This window comes from Phascolarctos cinereus, unplaced genomic scaffold, assembly GCF_003287225.1.
Source record: "Phascolarctos cinereus isolate Bilbo 61053 unplaced genomic scaffold, phaCin_HiC Scaffold_726;HRSCAF=1367, whole genome shotgun sequence".
NCBI classification, from domain to species: Eukaryota; Metazoa; Chordata; class Mammalia; order Diprotodontia; family Phascolarctidae; genus Phascolarctos; species Phascolarctos cinereus.
This window is the reverse complement of record NW_027556098.1, coordinates 408,884,960-408,903,968: the sequence shown is the minus strand read 5'-3', so window position 1 is coordinate 408,903,968 and position 19,009 is coordinate 408,884,960. Positions and strand designations below refer to the sequence as shown.

Here is a 19,009-nt window from a genome sequence, read left to right as displayed (position 1 = left end):
CGGGATCCTCCTCGGGCCCCTTTAAAGCCGGGGGTGTGGCCGGCCCCGGGCGCCGCGGTTCCGGGTTTCCCTCCCTCCGCAGCCGCCGCTTCCTTCCGGCCCGACCGCGGCGACCAAGGGGTTAACCGAGGCCCCGCCTCCTCCCGGCCCCGCCCCTCCCCGGGGAAGCCCTGGGCCCCGCCCCAGGCTGCGTGTACGGCGACGTACTAGGGGGAGGAAATCCCTGGCCCCACCCCCCACCGCCCAGACCGAAACCGGCCAGTCCCGGGAGCATCTCCAAGCGTCTTCCAAACATCCGGGGCGTGGCGCAGCCGAGGCCCCGAAACTGGAGTCGGGGTCTACAAGACCCAGGTGCTCTACATTACTCATCTTAGCCTTTCTGAGCTCCCTCCATGTCCTAATCTAGAAAAAGTGACCACCTCTCAGCCTCAGTCTCATCTGTAAAATGGAGATAATAAAAGAGCGACCTCCCCAGGGTGGTTGTGAGGGTCTAACGAGTTAACATACGTAAATACTTTACCAACAAATGCTAGCTATCGTTGTTGTTTTTGTCGAAAGCGGATTTTGGGGAGAACATAACTGACGCTCCATTTTGTTCTGTATTTGCTATTTTTCTTTCCATGGGATGATGCCTCTTTGACTTGTGCAAAACAAGCCTCTTTCTTTAGTTCCCTTTCCTTAATCCCTTTAAGACCACCCCAGAAAGCTGGGAGGACCTCCGGAGTTCAAAGACATCAATCTCTTTAACCCCTCGGATAAAGCAAGGCCTTAACAATGCTAATTGATTGATTGGCTGTTAGGAAGGTAAATGGATATGCTAAAAAGTGACATTCTTTCCTTCATAACAATTTAAGCATTCTCTTTAGTTTTAATAATAAGTAGCTTTCAGGTCTAGGACGCCCAACCGCCACTTAACAAAACTTCTAGGTAAGAAACACACCTTCTCTTTTGTTATTCTCTAGCTGGGTCGTGTAGCTGGGAGGAGAGAAATTATATGTCCCTTCATACATATGTATATGTCATCCTTGGCACTGTGAGACTGATGGATGGAGTGTGTCATGCTCTTGAGTAAATCAACTTCAGTTTACTCATTTGGGAAGTAGCTGGTATGGACCCTGAAAAATATTGCAACATTATCATTGTTATCATAGGATAACAATTCCTGCAGCCAATATCACACAGAGCTGTTTACAGCCTCCGGTGAAATGTGTTGAAAGCAATTTATCAGCCTTAAAGTTAAGCACAAAGGTTAATGATCATTCTTGTAAAGGCTAAAGGCACCCAATGCACAGGTCCCTCAGCTGGGTCAAAAGTCAGTCTACTCAAGCAATAAGCATTTATTAAACCCTTACTATGTATCAGACATTGTGTTAAGAGCTGGAGTAACAACATATGAGTAACAATGTTCATACAAGACATATACAGTGTGTGTGTGTGTGTGTGTGTGTGTGTGTGTGTGTGTCACTGTGAGGTAATTTCAAAGGCAAGACAGTGTGCGGTGGGGGTGGAGCTGGGGACAAAGGACAAGCACCTAATTCCCCTGGAATAGGAGATTCCTGATGTCTGGGTCCAGATGTCTGTACCTAGATAGGACCTCTCACCAGCCCACCACCTGACTCAGAGGTCGATGACTCACTACAATCAAGTGTGAGGGATGATGAAAACACAGAGAGGACTTTCAGCTAAAACTGAGTCACTTGGAGGGGTTGGGGTCAGGTGCAGCCTAGAGTGAGTCACAAGGAAACAGGCTGAAAGTAGGGAGGTTTCTGGGACCCCATTTTCTAGCCCCCTAGGGAGAATGGGACTAGGAAGAAATGACAGGTGCTTGGATGAGTCAGCTATGCTCATTCCTGGGCTGTGTGTGTGGAAACTGGAGTTCTCCCAGGCCCTCGCAGCTGGTGGCCCCAATCTCCTCCCCACTACCCCCACCTCGGATTTCTTAAAATGCCCGGGCTGACTCAGGTCCCCAAGATTCTGCATCTCATTCTTATCAACATCCAGGGCACAGCACCCTCCTCCTCCCCCAGGTTCTCCTCGCTTCCTCAAACCTGATAAGCAGGAGGGAGGGAGGAGGGAAGTAAATCAAGAGAGAAGCCCAGGTAGAACTAAGCCTGAGGATGTGAAGTGAATAGAGAGGAGGATGAGTCAGGGAGAAATAAGAACTCGTATTTATACAGAGCCCATAAAGAACAGCCCGGTATTTTAACCTCATCTCCTCTGAGCCTAAGGGCAACTAAGTCAAAGACTCTAGGATGCAGGTGAACCCTTGCTGCCCAAGGTAGATATCCTTACTGGGGAAACTGGGGCTCAGGAAGGTTAAACGACTCGCCCAGAGTCACACGGTTATCACGTGATGGAGGCAGGATGGACACCCAGGTCTCCCTGATTCCAAACTTGCGCTGCGGGACGAGGAAGGAAAGCGGGGTGAGGGGGGCAGAAGGAGGGGACGATACGACAGGAGAGCAGAAGTGGAGGGTCTGCAAGTAAGGGGGAGCAGATGTGAGGACCCGTGTAAAGGAGGGGGAAGCAGAAGTGAAGGGTCTGCAAGGAAAGGGGAACAGAAGTAAGAGACCGTGCAAAGGAAGGGGGAACAGATGTGAGGGATCGTGAATAGGAAGGGGGAGGGGAGCAGAGATGGGGGGCCCTGCACAGGACTGGGGAACAGAAGTGAGACGCCTGTTGGGGAAGACGGAAAGTGTGCAGAGTGGGAAGGGGGCGTTAGAGTGGAGAGGAGGACGAGAAGGGGCGTGAGCAGCGAGACACTCAGCCACGCCCCTAACCCCGCCCCGAGGCCCTGGCCCTGGCCCCGCCCCCGCCTCAGCACACGCGCGCGCCCCACCCCAACCCTCCTCTCTAGAGACTCGGGCTCCCGTCAGTCAGCGCGGCTTCCCGCCCTGTCATTGGCCAGGCTCGAGTAGAGGGGCGGGGTCTCCCGGAAGTTGGGGGGGTGGTGCTGAATTTACGGACGGGCCCTGGAGGAAGGGGGGCCTTGCAATAGAAGGAGCTGTGGGTGCCTAGCAACGGAGGAAGGGGGGCAGGAGAGGCGGGATGAGGGGCGGGAAACAATGCTGGGCAGGGGGAAACAGAGAGAGAAAGGGGATGGGGAGAAGGGGGAGGGGCAGAGAGGAGAGGGGGAGCAGAGAGGAGGAGGAGGAGCCAGGGAGGAGAGAGTAGGGGGAGGGGGCCAGGAGAGAGAGGGCAGAGAGGTGGGGGGGGCAGGGAGGAGAGAGAGGGCAGAGAGGTGGGAGGGGCAGGGAGGAGAGAGAAGGGGGGGCCAGGAGAGATGGGCTAAAGAGAGGGAAGGGGAGGCCAAAGGGAAGAGAGAAGGGGGAGAGGAGAGAGGGGCCAGCGAGGTAGAGGAGGGGGGTCAGAGAGGAGAGAGAAGGGGGAGAGGGGAAAGGAGGGAGGAAGGGTGCTGAGGAGGGGGAGGGGCAGTAGAGAAGAGCCCCAGAGAGAAAAGAAAGGCAAAGAGAAGAGAGAATGGAGAAAGAAGGCAGCATATGAGAGGGAAGAAAGCAGAAGGAAGATGTAGAGTGGGGGGCAGAGAAAGAGGAGATGGGAGGCAAAGACCCCTGAGCCCAAAAAAGGGAAGAGGAAAGGGAGAGGTGCCCCTAGTCACATTGAGGGGAGAGCTCAGACCCCTCCTCTCCTGTCTCTTCTAGGCCATGTGGTCTGAACACTTCCGAGGCACGGCTAGGACACTGGGCCAGGCTCTGCGCCCCACTGCTGTCTCAAGAGGGAATTGTCAGTGGCCCCCAGCCTCACCCTCGCACCCCCACAATGCCTCACGTGCCGGGGCTCAGAACAGTGAGGGGCCAGCCGCAGCCTCTGGGCTGAGCGAAGAAGACATCCGGAGAGCCCGGGAAGCAGCCCGGCCCAGAGTGGGGCCAAGGCCCCAGGTAATGCCACCCCTGTAGGCCTCCCTTGTGCCCACACTGTCTGTCCCCTGGCCTTGCCCCTTACTGTACCCTGTACTATCTCCTGATTGATGTCTCCCACTGGCTCAGCCCCAGCCCCTTCCCACAGTGCCCCCTCCCCTGGCCTCACTGGTCAACTACCCCCCCAATTCCCCTCTTTCTCCAGCTGAGTGAGCGTGCCCGGGAGCGCAAGGTACCTGCTTCTCGAATCAGTCGCCTGGCCAACTTTGGGGGTAGGTACCACCCTGTGCAGCTGGAGGCAAGATGTCTGAAAGACAGGCCAAGAGAATGAAAGCATGAGAGTCATGGGCTAACACTCTGCCACCTCAGAAGGTAGCAGGGTTCCCATCCCTGGAAGTGTTCAAGGGACAGGAGATGTCAGGCATTACTGTTCAGGCACAAGTTGGAACCCATTATTTCTCACGTCCCTTCACACACCAAGCTTCCATGATTTGTGACAGTGAAATCACGTGAGGGAGACAAGGCAAGCCAGGAGAAATGGCCAAGCAAGCTAGGCTAGTCCACAAGTATTATGTTTAAAGGCACCCTGGTACAAAGAGTCAAAAGACAGTCCCTGTGCTCAAGGAGCTTACAGTCTAACAGGGGAGACAACATGTAAACAAATCTACAAAGCAAGCTCCTTCCAGTATAAATAGGAGATAGTTAACCAAGGAAAGGCACTGGAATGAAGAGGGGATGGGGAAGGCTTTCTGGAGGAGAGATTTTAGTTGGGACTTTAAGGAAGCTTTCGTGTCAGTAGCTGGAGTGGAGGAGGGGGAGTGTTCTAGGCCGGTGGGGGGGGGGGACCAGCCAAACAGAGTGCCTGGAGGCAGGAAGAGTTGGGAATGTCTTGTTCATAGAACTCCCAGGAGGCCAGGGTCACTGGATTGAAGAGAACATAGAAAGTAAGGTGTAAGAACACTGGAAAGGGAGGAAGGGGCTTTGAACATTTTGTATTTGCTCCTGGAGGCAATAGGGAGGCATTGCAGTTTGTTGAGTAGGGGGTGACATGATCAGACAGACGTGCTCTTCAGGAAAATCCCTTTGGTGGCTGAAATGAGGATGGCTTGGAGTGGTGAGAGCCTTGAGGCCAGTAGAAGCCCCAGCAGCTAGTGCATTTATCCAGGGGTGAGGTGATGATGGCCTGCACCAGGGTGGGGGCCATATGGGGGGAGTGTATTGAAGAGATGTTACAAAGGTGAAATCCATAGGCCTTGGCTACAGATTAGATAGGGGATAGGGGGGTGTGGTAGGGGGGTAGAGATAGTGAGGAATCCTGGATGACTCCTAGATTGGGAGCCTGAGGGCCTGGGAGGAGGGTGGTGCTCTGTCCCCATTACCTTAGGGGAGGGGGAGGATTTAAGGGGAAAGATAATGAGTTCCATTTTGGACATGTTGAGTTTGAAATGTCTACTGGACCTGTGGTTTGAGATGTCTGAAAGACAGTTGGAGATGAGAGATTGGGGGTCAGCAGAGACACTGGGGCCTGGAAGGTAGATGTGAGAATCATCAGCGAATCATCAGCATAGAGAAAGATGGTCATTAAATCCGTGGGAGCTGATGAGATCTCTCAGTGAAGTCCTATGGAGGGAGAAGAGAAGAGGGCCCAGGACAGAGCGCTGGGGGACACCTAGGGTCAGAGGGCATGATCAGGAGGAAGATCCAGCAAAGGGAACTGAGTGTGGGCCATCCTTATTACCATCTTCCTGACTGAGGGGAGGAGAGTACACGTTTGTGTAGCTCCTGCCCTGCGCCAGAGAGATACCTCATTTGTTCCTTACAACTCTGGCTGATGGGCACTGTTATCGTTACCATTTTACGGTTGAGGAAATTAAGGCAGAGGTTAAATGATGCACCCTGAGTCCCCCAGCTAGTAGGTAGCTGAGGCCAGATTTAGACTCAGATCTTCTTGACTCCAGGCCCAGGGAGAGGGAAGTTCCCCTCCACTCACCACCACAGGCTAAACCTAGGACTCAGCACCTCCACGGTGGAGCTCATTGTCTTCACCCATCGTTCCCAGCATCCGTCTGCCTGCTGAGGGCACTGCCGTCCCTCCTGATGCCCAGGTTCACAGCCCGAGTCAGCCTCCACTCCTTGCCCTCTCTCACTGACCAGTTGGTTGCCAAATCATGTCAGTGCTATTTCCATCACATCTGTCTCCTGCACAGAATGTCTGCCCTGGGCCAGGCCAGTCTCCTGGCCTCCAGTGGCTCCCGTCCACCCTCCGTAGGCTTCCAAAGCACAAATCTGACTTTGTCTCCTGCGCCCCCCAAAATAAAATCTGCACGGCTTCCTATTGCCTCCAGGATCAAATAGAAAGCCCTGAGGTTGGCGTTTCAAGCCTTCCAAAGTCTGTCTCCCATCTTCCCCTACAGTCTTCTTTTGTGTCCTTCTCAGTCAATTTGGCCAGCTAGCTGATTCCTGTACAGAACCTCCCATCTCCCACCTCCAAGCCTTTGCCCAAGCAGGACCTATGCACATACACACATACATGCTCCTGGCAATCCGTCTCTCCTCACCTGGCCCTCAGGAGCCGCAGCTTGGCCCTTCCCTCCCATAGGCTCACGAGGACCTTGCCAGCAGTTAGAGTCTGCTCCTGGAAATCCCTTTGGCACTGCTTTGGACTTAGTTACATAGCTGTTGTGCTCCCCTGGCAGACTTCAGGGCGGGGCTGTTCCGGTTTTGTCTCCGTGCCTGGCACACAGTGGATGCTCAGTAAATACTGCTCTAATGTGTTGTGAACAAGTATTTGGAAGTACTATAGAAATGAGTTGATAAAGGAAGTTTGAGGAGTCGGCAACATCTTCCCATAGGAGAGGACGTTGTGCTGAGCCTGAAAGGAAGGTCATGGTTATCGGGTGGAGAACAGCCTATGCAAAGGCATGGAGGTGGGAGACGGAACGTGAAGTTGGGGAAAGAGCAGGTGGATTCCATAGAGGCCATGAAGGGAGGTGATGGGAAATCGAGCCAGAAAGAGAAGCCGGGGGGACGAGGGGGAGGCTGGGCCCTTTAGGACCCGTCTGACTTGGGAAGAATCACTTAACCTTCTGGGCCTCAGTTTCCTTGCCTGTGAATTGAAGGGATCGACTTGATGGCACCTGAGATCCCTTCCCATTTGAAGCTTTGAGCCTGTGACTGAAACACAGGGAAAAAGCCTAGCTTGAGAGGCCCATTCTAGAAAGACAGGAGGAGCGCAAGATGCCTGCCAAGAGCCTCGTGGGTAATGGCAAGAGTGGCGCAGAAGTGGGCCCGGCCACCTGGGGAGGCCTGCAGCGGGACCAGCACACAGAGCCCTCACTGGCTTTCTTGTGACTTCCAAGGCCCTTCTCACTCTGAAATTGCATGTTGTGACAGACGGTGGCAGGGAAGCAGGATGGGGAGAGCCAGAGCCGAAGGGAAAGATGAAGCGAGCGTGACAGACGGGACAAGGAGAGGGACGTGGTGGGGGTGGGGGACCAAGGCAGTGCCTAACTCTGCCTCCTGCCCCAGGACTAGCAGTGGGCCTGAGCCTCGGTGCCCTGGTTGAAGTGGCCAAGATGTCGCTGTCAGGAGGGCAGGCACGGCGAGGGGGTAAGTAAGGACACCTGGAGGGCCTGGCAGGGCTGGGCTGCCCTGGCTGCAGGCACTCCGTCCGTCCACGCCCACCATTCCTTCCCTAGAAGGTGGCCCTGTTGTGGGCCCCAGCCCTTTCCTCTCTGAGGCCAATGCTGAGCGGATAGTGAAGACTCTGTGCACGGTTCGAGGAGCAGCGCTCAAGGTTGGCCAGATGTTAAGCATCCAGGGTATGGCCCCCCCGCCCTCCTCCTAAGCCCCAGGCCTCTCCAGTTAGCCCAGTCCTAAGATAGCCTGTCCCCCTCCCGGACACTGAGCCCCGTCCCCAGGGCCCTGGACACACTCTTGAGCCCTTCAGCGCTGGCCCCCCCCCCAAGCTCCTCCCTGCCATCCCCAGACAACAGCTTCATCAGCCCCCAGCTGCAGCGCATCTTTGAGAGGGTCCGGCAGAGCGCCGACTTCATGCCCCAATGGCAGACGATGGTGAGTGGCTGGGGTGCTGCCTTGGACAGCTCGCAAGGGGTGGTGCCAGGGCTGCCTGTCGGACTACCCCATGGCCCACCTCACCTGCAGAGAGTCCTGGAGGAAGAACTGGGCAGGAACTGGCGGACCAAGATGGCCTCCCTGGAAGAGAAGCCCTTTGCTGCGGCCTCCATTGGTCAGGTCCACCAGGGTGTCCTGCAAGATGGGACCGAGGTGGCTGTGAAGATCCAGGTAGGCCACAGGGCCAGGCGTTGGGGGGGGGGCCAAGGCATCTGGGCCTGCAGCAGAGTCAAGTGTCCCAGTGGTACATGTGCCCCTTCCCCACAGTACCCAGGTGTGGCCCAGAGCATCCAGAGTGATGTGGAGAATCTGCTGGCCGTGTTGAAGATGAGTGTATCCTTGCCCGAAGGTGAGCCTGGAGGGAGGGGGACCTGAAGCCCTTGGAATCCTCGGCCCCCCCAGGGGATAAATTTCTAGACTTGATTCACGTCCTGCCTTTGACATGACCCTCAGCCTCCATTTCCTCATCTGTAAAATGGGGGGTGATGATACCGCCTCCCTCCCAGCTCAATGAGATCATAGTTGTAAAGCTCTTTGCACCCCTTTAAGGCCTGGCACAGGCTGATTGTCATGCCCTTCCTCACAGGCCTCTTTGCTGAGCAGAGTCTCCAGGCCTTGCAGCAGGAGCTGGCGTGGGAGTGTGATTATCGCCGGGAGGCTGCCTGTGCCCGCACCTTCAGGTGAGCAGCAGGCTTTGGGTGCTGCCTGAGCCCTAACCAGGCTTCTCTCCCCAACTGTGGCCCCACACTGCCCAGGCTGGCGGTGGCAGGCGAGGCCTGCGCACACACGCACGCACCAGAGCTTCCGAGAACCAGGAGGCCCCTCATCTGTTCCACGTCTGTCTGGGTCACTGTGCCCACTTATGGACAGTGCCCAGGGAAGGGCAGCCAGGACGGGAGGGGCCTTGAGTCTGTGTCACCTGAGGAACAATTGGAGGAGAGAAGGCTCAGGAAGGGCGTGATCACAGCCGTTTGTGGGGCTTGTCTCGTCCTGTTTCACCCCAGAGAACAGTGGGCAGAAATAGCAGAGGGGTCCTGGCGGTCAGAGCTGGCCTGAAGTGGACATGAGCCTCCCTCTGCCCCAGCGGTCTTCAGGCGGAGGGCTGTGGCCTCCTGGGGTTGGGGGCTGCGAGAGGGGGCCAGCACATGTACTGTTTTAGAGGGGAGGGGAGGGAAGCCCAGAGATGGGAGGTCACATGGGAGGGATTCACTCAGAGGATCCCAGATTTGGTCCTGGAGACGCCATCTCTGGGATGGGCACGAGTCCACCCAAAGGGCAGAACCCTGGGTGACCTTGGTCACTCAGTCAGTAGGTGCTTGAGGCAGAATTCGAATCCAGGACCTGCTGACTCTTGAGCTGGTGTAGTCCACACATCTGGGTGGGTAAGAGAGCCAGAATTTCTCCAGTATTCCTCCCATCTTCCTTCCCAGAGGGACAGATCATAGAACGTAGAACAAAGAGTAGATTTTGAAGGAAGAACGAGAAAAAACCAGGCAAGCTTCTCAGTGTGTCGGATAAACGTGATGTTCCCTGCAGTGCCCCATGCCCAGGACCCCCCCCCCCGCAGAGGGGGTGGGCAGGGGCTGGCCTCGAGCTCTTTTTCACCCAGCACTTACAAAGCGCTTACTGTGAGCTGGGCACAGGGTCAGGAAGGCCTGGATTTCACCTTCCTATGCCCGGGGCAAGTCTAAGACTGTGACCTCAAGGCTGGTACCCCAGGAAATCCCAAGCACTGTGCTGGGCCCTGGCCTCAAGAAGCTCCCGTTCTATCGGGAGGAAGCCAGCTAAGACACACACAGTGTTATGTCCAGAGAGGAGGCCTTGGCTCCCGAGGGAGTGACTGGGAGAGTCCTCGGCCTTGAAGTAAGGCACCCAGGGGTTAAGAAGTAGAGCCCAGGCTGTCTGCCAGGTCACTGCGGGCAGAGCCGGAGATCACCAGACTCCTGTCTAAACCCTTACTTTACCAGGGAGGGAGGGCCTTGCCCAGGTCACACAGCATCTCAGAGGAGAGCAGGCCCCTTCCTCTTCCCACCTTCTGTCCCTGTGACCCACAGGCAGCTCCTGGAAGAGGATTGTTTCTTCCACGTGCCCGCCGTGATCGAGGAGCTGAGCACAGGTCGGGTATTGGCCATGGAGCTCGCCAGTGGGGTGCCCCTGGACCAGTGCCAGCACCTGAGCCAAGATGTGCGGAACCAGGTAAGGGGGACCGAGGGAGACCCATTGAACCCTGTGGGCCTGTGGACGTCTCGTTTAGGGTCCTTGGCAACAGTCAACTCTGGGACCCCCTGAGGGAGGAGGGGCTGTGCAGGTCTGGCAGGGATTGGGGGGGTAACCACAAGGCGAGGGCAGAATCCCTAGGGTCACCCCCTCCCCATCTTGGCCCCCAGATCTGCCGGGAGCTGCTGCGGCTCTGCCTGCAGGAACTCTTTGAGTTCCGATTCATGCAGACGGACCCCAACTGGGCCAACTTCCTGTATGATCGCTCCAGCCACAAGGTGGGTGCCTCAAGACCTGGCTCACGAAGGGGGCACTGGGGCCCGTGTCATTTATCAACCCCTGGCCTCTGCTTCTGCCTTCTGCCTCCATAGGTGACCCTGCTGGACTTTGGGGCAAGCCGGGAGTTTGGGTCAGAGTTCACAGACCACTACATCGAGGTGAGGTTCAGGTACTTGGGTGGAGGGCTCCCTGCCCTTCACCCCTCAGGTTCTTCCTGCCTGCATCATCTTGGTCAGTCTGCCCTTTAGCACAGACCCCCAGGATGGGGCACAGCCTGGGCACTGACGTCTCCCTGGGCGGCAGTTCTGATCGTTAGAAAGTCTTATTATGTTGAGCCAAACCCTGCATCCAGGTGTTGCCCTTGGTAAATCAAGGCCCCCTGAGCCTGCCCATACCAGGGTACCGATGTGCCCTGGGTGTGTTCACAGCACAATGGGGAGACAACAAAGAAGGTAGAGACAGAAAAACTGGAAACAGTAAATAGATTTTACAGAAGAGGAAACTGAGGCTGACAGGTTAAGTAACTGCCCAGGGTCACATAAGTAGTAAGTAACAGGTGAGATTTGAACCCAGGTCACCACCACCAAGGGTTAGTGGTCCCCTGCTGCCTCTATCCAAAGACGTGATTCAGGTGCTGATTGGCTGTGCCAAGCCCAGACCTCCAGACTTCCTTAGTTCCACGTGACTGCCCAGCCAGTCCTGGATCTCCTGTCATCCAGGCCAGCCACAAGCGTATGCCATCTTCTGTGTTAGAATGACGCAGGCAACCTTGGCACTACATGATTCTGGCACTTGAAGGGTAGCGAGCAGTCTCCATCCTTTGTCCGTTTTCACGTTGGTGTTTGCTCTTCTCCGTCCTCTGCTCCCTCTCCTGTTCTCCGTGGTCTCTCGCAGGTCACCCACAGTGCCTCATCCATCCCATCTGCCACCTCCTCCATTTCCTGATGGTGCAGATGACGTGGGCCTGGTGACCCTACTCCCTGTTGCCCATTTTCATCCTGTCCTTTTCCACCCAAAGATCCTTCTCCCGGCAGAGGAAACAGAAGCAACAGGAGAGGGAACCCTCCAAGCTGACTCCATTGGTCATGGCCCAGGCCACCCTGGACAGCAGCGCCATCCCTGCTGGGGTCTCTGCTTTTCCCACCTTGTCGTCCTTAGCTTTCCCCACCATCCTCCCCTTGTTCTTGAAGGTGGGAACCCTACTGGTCCACGCAATGCTAGCATACCCCAGCCTCCTCTGCTGACTCCTTGCCTTGGTAGAAAATCATTCTCCAGACTTTCCCCTCTATCCACTTCATCCCCTCCCCTCCTGCTCCCAGCCTGCTCAGGCCTCCCCTCTCTTGAGCCCTCTGGAAGCCTATCCCCTCGTACTCACAGAAATCTGCCATGTCCCAGAAAACGCTGCAGCCCTGGCCACCCCTACCCCAGCCACTCCTCCATCCCCTTTGCCAGATCCATTGCCCTGGTCTGTGCCTGTGGGCATCCTCCATGACCCTTAGGGTGCCCCTCCTGGTGATCTCCTCAGCTCCACGTAGGTGGTTCCCAGATCTCAGGTTCTAGCTCTGGCCCCCGCACCCTCCTCCAGTGCATCTTCATCTGGATGTCCCATTCCCAATGGAGGCCTCATCCTCCTGCTCGTCCCTCTTAAGCCCACCCTCTCCTTCCAGACGTTCACTCAGTTTGAAATTTCACAGTGGCCATCTTTGACTCCTTGCCCTCATTCACCTCTAACCCAATCAGGTGCCACATGGTGTCCATTCTTCCTCCACCATGTCTCTCACATCCATCCCATTCCTCCCACTCATAGTCACCGCTCATTTTTGGCCTGAATCATCACCTGTGCCCAGACTACCACTGTCTACACCCAGCTGAAAAAACAGTCTTCCAAGGCAGGGCTGTGATCATTTCACTCCCCTGTCCCCCTCCAAAAGAAGGAGGAAGAAGAGCGAAAAAAGTCCTCAAAATCAATTTTGTAGGAAAAATGATTTATCATATTGTTTGGGGAAATTATTATACTCTTTAAATCCAATCCTCTGTGATCAAAGGTTGTTCGCACTCAGAATGTCGCTGGACCCCACTAACTCTCCAAGGATGCTGGCCATGGTTACAAGGTATTTTGGGCTCCCCCAGGTCCTGGGTCTGCCCAAGTCATTCTTGTTTTGCATGCAGGACTTGGGAGGTGAGCCCACCCAAGCTTGTGTTTTGGCTTCGTCCAAATTCTGCTGAACATCTGTGTTTCCCAGTCTGTCTCCATCACCTTGCTTTCTCATTGCCCCCTCAGCAGCTTCTCTTAGCCATGTGGCTATGGCTCTCTCCTGAATCCCAAGCGTGGAGAGAAGGAGCCGCGCCCCCTTCACCAAGCGGGCTCATGCATTCTTTCCAGAACTCTTTCAGATTCAGGGGTAGGCGAACAATGCTTTGCAGCATTCCGCATCCTCACACCCTGCCTTTGGCACGGGTGGCTGGGCCAGCAGTGCTCCTCTGAGCTCGCCTTCGCGGCCGAGCCGACTCATTCTCATTTGGAAACAATCCGTTTGGCTCTCTGCGGCTCTGTTCCCTTCACTCTGCAGCGGTTCATGTTAGCGTCTCCGGGCTTCTCTGCGTCATTTCCTCAGCACTTCTTACTTCACGTCCTAGTCCATCATCTTCACAGCCCAGTTCATTTAGCCATCCCCCTGTCGACGGGCATTGACTTTTTCTTTGACTGTATTTACCCCAAAGAGTTCTCGTCTCAGCATCGTGGTATACGTGGCGCCTGGTTTTTGACCTAGCAGAGGAACCTCTGGGTCAAAGCCTATGGACATGTTAGTCACTTTGATTCCATGATTCCAAACTGCTCTCCAGCAGGGTCGTACCTCACGAGGCACAGCTCCACCAGCAATGCACTGGCGCGCCCACCTTGCCCCGGCCCCTCCACCGCCGACTGACGTTCCCACCTTGTGCCGTCTTTGCCGGTTTGCTGAAAGAGCAGTGAAGCCCAGGGCATGTTTGATTTTGCTCTTCTTTGGATGCCCGTCTGCTCACATCCTTGGCCCACTTTTCTATTGGGAATCCGTCTTCTCTTTAAAATCTCACTTTTCCCGTAGGTTTCGGATGAGGCCATGTGGTTCTCTTTAGCCGTTGCTCTCCTGGCCTCATTGGACCTGCTTCCCTTTGTGTCTCCAGAAGTCCGTTCCTGAGAGGTTGCCATCTCTCCACAGAGTCATGGTCCACGAGGGGCTTCCTATCCCTTCCCTGAACCTTGTACTCTCCTCGTCCAGAAGGCACCCCCTGCTCTGCCTTCCCATTTTCTCTCACAACGGTGTGGTGGAGCCGGCCTTCCCCTGGTCCGCCCCCTGACCCTCCCGCAGGTTCCCATCATGTCCACCCAGCAACCAGATCCTCCCTAAGGCTGCCTCCACCTTTTCCAGGCCAGAGTCATTGTCAAGGCCAGGACTTGTTTTTGATGGCAAGAATGCCCTGGCAGATCCTTGGCTGATTGAAGTCCCCTGTCCCAGCTCTTTCAGGCCTCAGCACCAGGTTTGGGCTGAACTTGCCTCGGCCTCCCCTTTCTGCCCGGGTGGTCTGTGGCACAGCTACCTTTTCTACCTCCTTGGCTCTGGGCCCAAATGCCCTGCACCCTGTTCCTCCTCCTCTTTCCTGGGTTTCCCGTCACTCTCTGACGTTCCCTCTACCCGCCTCCTCTCCTGTTCCTCAGCTCTGCTCCCCAGACCTGGGGTCCTTTCATGGGGCTCAGTGACTGACAAGGTCCCATTTGCCTCCCATTTTCAGATCGCTGGCTCACCTCGCTTGTTAGCTTTCCTGTAGGCATCTGGGCCTGGAAATCTGAGGGCAGGTGTTCTGTTGCGGGCATCTTTTTTGGATTTTGTCTCCTCTGAAATTCTGGGTGTCTCCACATGGTGGCTTCTCTCTGTGGCATCTGGAGGTGATCGTGGAGCAGTACCAAATATTTTGTCCCTAGCTCACCCCCTTCCTTTCCAGATTCTGGCCCCTTTAATTCTGTTTGCTCCAGGAATCCCCCATTAGGGACATTCAGTTCAGCAGCTGCTGTGTGTCTGGCCCTGTGCTGGGCACTGGGGACGTGAGAGCCTTCCGCAAGCTTACATTCTGCTGGGGGGAGACAGATGAGTAAGTAAGAGAAGCAAAGGCTGGTATTTAGGCTTGATCGGCCTCAGTTTCCTCCTATGTAAAATGAATGTAGATTAATGATGACTTTGGGCAGTCTGGCTGGGGATGGGCTGCTTCCCTGGCCTCCCAAGAGCAGGGATCCCTCTTAGGAAGCCAGAGCGAGTCAATAGGGGCAATGCCAGGGGATAGGAGGGTGATGCAAGAGAGAGTTCCAGCATCTGAGATCCAAGATCTGTCTGAGAAGATGGGAAGCCTTATCGGATTGGGTGATTCATCTGGGCACAGAGTGTACAGCAGCAGAAAGGCTGGGAGCTCTTCGGGGCACAGGTGGTATCCGCATCACTGCCCAGAAGGAGCAAGCACCCGGTGAAGATGAAAGCCTGGTGGCCTTCCAGACCGTGGCTTATAAAAAGCAAGGCCGTGCTTTGGGCTGAGGGGACAGTGGTCTGTTCTCCGTCACCCTGGAGCCGGGGCATCCCTGCACCACCTGGGAATGTAAGCCAGGGCCCTCTCCTGGGCCCTCCTCTCAGTGATACGTTCTCCTTCCATGGGTTTCCAGCGTCATCTCTAGGTATGTGACTTCCCAGTCCACGTGGATCCTCTTCTTTCCCCTAAGCCCCAGTGCCACACCCCCAGGACCTCAGGCCAAGCTGCTGCAGACATCACTCCACCCCTCGCCTCTGCCCCCTTCTTTCCACTGGCCTTGTCACCTCAAGTTAGTGCATCTCCTACCCAGCTTCCCTGCTCCCAGGTTCTTCCCTCCCCAGACTGACCTCCACACAAGTTAGCCATGATTCCTGCGCCCAAAGCAGAGCTCTTGTTTGTGTGAGAATCATTAGTGGCTTCCTGCCTCTTGCTTCTGGGACGGACCATCCCCTCCCCGCTTTGGCCCCTGAGGCCTTCCCCACCTGGCTTCAGCCTGCTGCTGTTCCTGAAGATGCTGTGATTGGGAGCAGCTCCCACCAGACACGGACCTGCCATCTCTGCCCTCCATGCCTCCCTCCAAAGGAAGCTGCAGGTGCCCCAGCTTCCAGAGGGTCTTTATTAATCCCCAGGAGCTTAGAGCTCTCCATCACCAAGAAATGGTTTTGGCAGCAGGTGGCCAAGTGGAGAGAGTGCTGGGCCTTCAGGTGCACAGATTCCCCCCCACCCCCCCAAAAAAAAAACCAACCGCCCTCCTTGTCCTCCTCTGCTCCTTCCTTTGGGACAGTCAGACGGCACCTGCGGCCTTGGAGGCCTGGCCAGGGCCACCTTGGAGGCCGAGGCCTGGAGCCAGCTCCCAAGCTCGTCCCTTGGCACGTGGCTGCTCTGCCCCTTCCCTGGCACAGCGTTCTTCCCTCCCCTGGCAGAGGGCGTCCTTGCCTGGCTCGACACTGTAACTGTTCTTCATGGATCCCTGGACCTGGAGAACGCCCTCAGGCCCCTCATGCCTGTCGTCCATGAGGGAGAGCCACATGCACCTTGAGCAGAGGTGGTGGGAATCCTCCCTGCCACACCTTCCCTACGCCATGCTTTATGGGACAGCCTCTCGCCTTTAGGTGTTGGGGGCAGAGATGGTGAGGTCGGGTTTTTGAACTGCTATGTGGACATCCATAGGGGCAGAGGGAGGACGTGGCTGGAGAGTCTCCCGGAGTCATGTGCAGAAAGGGCAGAGTCTGAAGTCCTAGGAATTGGCAAGGGGAGGGTCAAGAGGGCAAAGCCCAGGATCTGAAGGGACACTGCCCTGAAGGCCCACCGGAAACCAAGGTCTGAACTCGTTAAGCACCTACTGGGAAGCCCTGGGGGAGGGTGTCCAGTAGAGGAGCCAGGGAGAAAGCCACATTAAATTGCAGGGGCCTGAGCAGAGAGTTGTTGTAAGGGTTGTTAAGGCCATGGTGCACAGAGCACTGGCCTGCAGGGTTCAAATCTGCCCTCGGACACTTACTATCTGTGTGACCCTGGGCAAGTCACTTCACCTTGTTTGCCTCAGTCTCCTCATCTGTAAATGAGCTTGAGAAGGAGATGGCAAACTACTCCAGTATGTCTGCCAAGAAAACCCCCAGTGGAGTCACAAAGAGTCAGACATGACTCAGTAGCAGCAGTAGAGAGTGGGGATGGTGGTGCAGATTGCAGTGGTAGACATCATCCAGAACTTTGTTAATAAAGAGGAAGAGAGATGGGGCAGAAGGATGGCAGCTTCAGGGCTAGAAAGAGCCTCAGAGGCTGTCATTTAATCTAGCCTCCTTGTTTCATAGATGGGGAAACTGAGGCACAGCAAGGTGACAGGACTTGGTATATGTGGGTAGCCCAGCTGGAATTTGAACCCAGGTCCTCTGCCTTCCTGTTCTGTGTTATCTTCATGTGTAACAAGCCGTGCTGGCCCTGCCTTTACCCAAGGAATGAACACAACTGTTGAGGGGGCCTGGGGCCTCCCTTGGTACCCTCCTCACACACCCCCCCCCGACCCAGTAGCAGAGCTCACATTGGAGCGCGGGGCCTGTCTCCCAATGGCGTGTGCCTTGCCCCAGGCTGGCGGGGGATGAGCCCCTCTGCAGAGCAGGGATGATGCACCCTGTCTGTGGGCAGACGGAAGTAGTGGGTGCTGGGAGCCAAGGAGTGCGGAGGAGGCCATGGGAGGGCAGTGAAGGCAGTTCCCGTCAGATGGCCTTCATTGTCTCAGCAAAGTGGGAGGGTGAATGATGAGCTCTAAGTGTGACGCTTGGGGTTGGGGCGGGCTGACGAGGGTGCCTGTGGAGAGGGAGAGGGGGTACAGATGAGAATAGTCACTCCCCCACCCTCACATGGTTCCTATGGGTGCCTAGTCTGGCACTGAGGCCCTTCCCCACCTCTGAAATGCAGTTTTGGTTCTCTGGAAGGGGGCAGGGGGACAAGTACAGATTCAAGTCAGATCCCCATTCCGAGGCTTTCCTGTCTGAATGACCTTGACCAGGTCCCTTCAGTTCCTCCTCTGTAATACGAGGGGGTTGGAGTGATTACCTCTAAGGCCCTCTGTCCTGGATCAGTGAGGACTTTGCACTTATCTCTGATCTTGGCTGGAATTTGGGCAATCTGGCTGGAGATGAGCTGCTTCCCTGCTCCCCTCTCCCTAGCCCTCCAAAAGCCGGGAAGACTGGGAGAGGAGCCATGGCTAGATTAGGTTCTCCTCTGTGAAGCCAGAGGAGGTCAGCAGGGGCAGTGCCCTCCTGAAGGAAGGACCCCTGGCTGGGCCCAGGGTGTCTCTTGAGTGAGGGGCTCAGAAGGCAGGTATAATCTGCCCAGAGACAGCAGAGGCCCCCCCCCCTTCTTGCCCTAGTCTTGACCCCTCTGACTGAGCTTGGGTCATTCTTTCCAAATCCCTAGGTGGTAAAGGCTGCTGCAGATGGTGACCGGGCTCGGGTCCTAAAGAAATCGCAGGACCTGAAATTCCTGACAGGTTTGGAAACCAAGGTGAGGGTAGTTGGGAGAGGTGGGGGTGAGGCAGGTGCCTTGCCCCCCAAAGCCTTCCTAACTTCTGTACTCCCCCAGGCATTTTCGGAGGCCCATGTGGAAGCAGTCATGATCCTAGGGGAGCCCTTTGCCAGTGCTGGCCCCTATGATTTTGGGGCAGGCAATACGGCACGCCGAGTGCAGGATCTGGTCCCCATAATGCTTCGCCATCGGCTGTGCCCCCCACCAGAGGAGACCTATGCCCTTCACCGAAAGCTGGCTGGGGCTTTCCTGGCCTGTGCCCGACTCAGGGCTAACATCCCCTGTGGGGACTTGTTCCACGAGATTTATGAGCATTACTGGGCTCTCCGACCCTCAGGCTAGTTCTGGTCCTCCAGGAATCACTCCGAGCCCTCACTCCAGGACCTAAGGACCTGATGCAGGAGTCCTCAGGGTCCCTTCAGTGACTCACCTTGGGACCATCCCAAGAGCTCCCAGAAACGTCCAGGGAGCCCCTTACTAGGTCTGAGACTCATCTGTCTCTACTGGTCCACAGGGCTTCCAGCTACTTCCAGCCAGGCCAGGGGGAACCCCTAAGGGGCCTCCCCCACACACATACCCTCTGGAACTTAGCTGATCACCCTCTCTCCCTCCGGTTCTGAGCCCCAACCCAGCCCCCATCTAAGGGAGTGGAGTTCCAGATGGCCTGTATGCCTGGGTCCTCCCACCCCCACCAGCTGTCTTCAGGCCCAATGGGCAGTGCATTCAGTGATATCCTAAATAAAGGGGAACCACCCTCCCTCTCTCCTACCCCTTCTCATTTTCTGGTATTGGGGGTGGAGTGGGGTTGAAAAGATGGGCGAGGCTTCTGGGAGTGGGGACTCCAGGTGCAGATGGCCTGGCCAGGCTTGCCCCTCCCCCCCCCCCAGTGCTGAAAAGCCCAAGCCCCCAACCATCTGTTGCCAAAG

General features: G+C 56.0%; 1 protein-coding gene across 6 annotated transcripts; it reads left to right on the top strand.

Annotated features, from left to right (window-relative positions):
• The first annotated feature begins 2,915 nt into the window (after positions 1-2,915).
• On the top strand, positions 2,916-18,851 carry COQ8B (coenzyme Q8B). 6 transcript variants are annotated; one of them, XR_013482586.1, is made up of 15 exons: positions 2,916-3,006; positions 3,663-3,899; positions 4,084-4,150; positions 6,731-6,805; positions 7,407-7,487; positions 7,577-7,699; positions 7,867-7,952; positions 8,043-8,183; positions 8,280-8,361; positions 8,599-8,692; positions 10,067-10,208; positions 10,400-10,507; positions 10,601-10,666; positions 16,233-16,382; positions 17,976-18,063. XR_013482586.1 is itself a non-coding variant. In XM_078145820.1 (15 exons), exons 2-15 carry the CDS (start codon positions 3,666-3,668, stop codon positions 18,423-18,425), a joined length of 1,668 nt encoding a protein of 555 aa, XP_078001946.1. In that variant the 5' UTR covers positions 2,916-3,006; positions 3,663-3,665; the 3' UTR covers positions 18,426-18,851. The 6 variants fall into 6 exon arrangements, 5 of the variants coding, with proteins under 5 accessions (XP_078001946.1, XP_020834869.1, XP_020834871.1 ...); XM_078145820.1 differs by lacking the exon at positions 16,233-16,382 and adding an exon at positions 18,141-18,851 and having other exon boundaries at positions 7,580-7,699; positions 17,976-18,062; XM_020979210.2 differs by lacking the exon at positions 16,233-16,382 and adding an exon at positions 18,141-18,851 and having other exon boundaries at positions 17,976-18,062.
• Positions 18,852-19,009: the final 158 nt, after the last annotated feature.

What these genes read in the sequence shown, in the direction of transcription:
- COQ8B (XM_020979210.2), top strand. Translation starts at nt 3,666, where the DNA reads ATGTGGTCTGAACACTTCCGAGGCACGGCTAGGACACTGGGCCAGGCT. An exon ending in CCAGATGTTAAGCATCCAGG is followed by an intron (nt 7,700 to 7,866) that starts GTATGGCCCCCC and finishes TGCCATCCCCAG; the next exon opens with ACAACAGCTTCATCAGCCCC. An exon ending in TGCCCCAATGGCAGACGATG is followed by an intron (nt 7,953 to 8,042) that starts GTGAGTGGCTGG and finishes CCTCACCTGCAG; the next exon opens with AGAGTCCTGGAGGAAGAACT.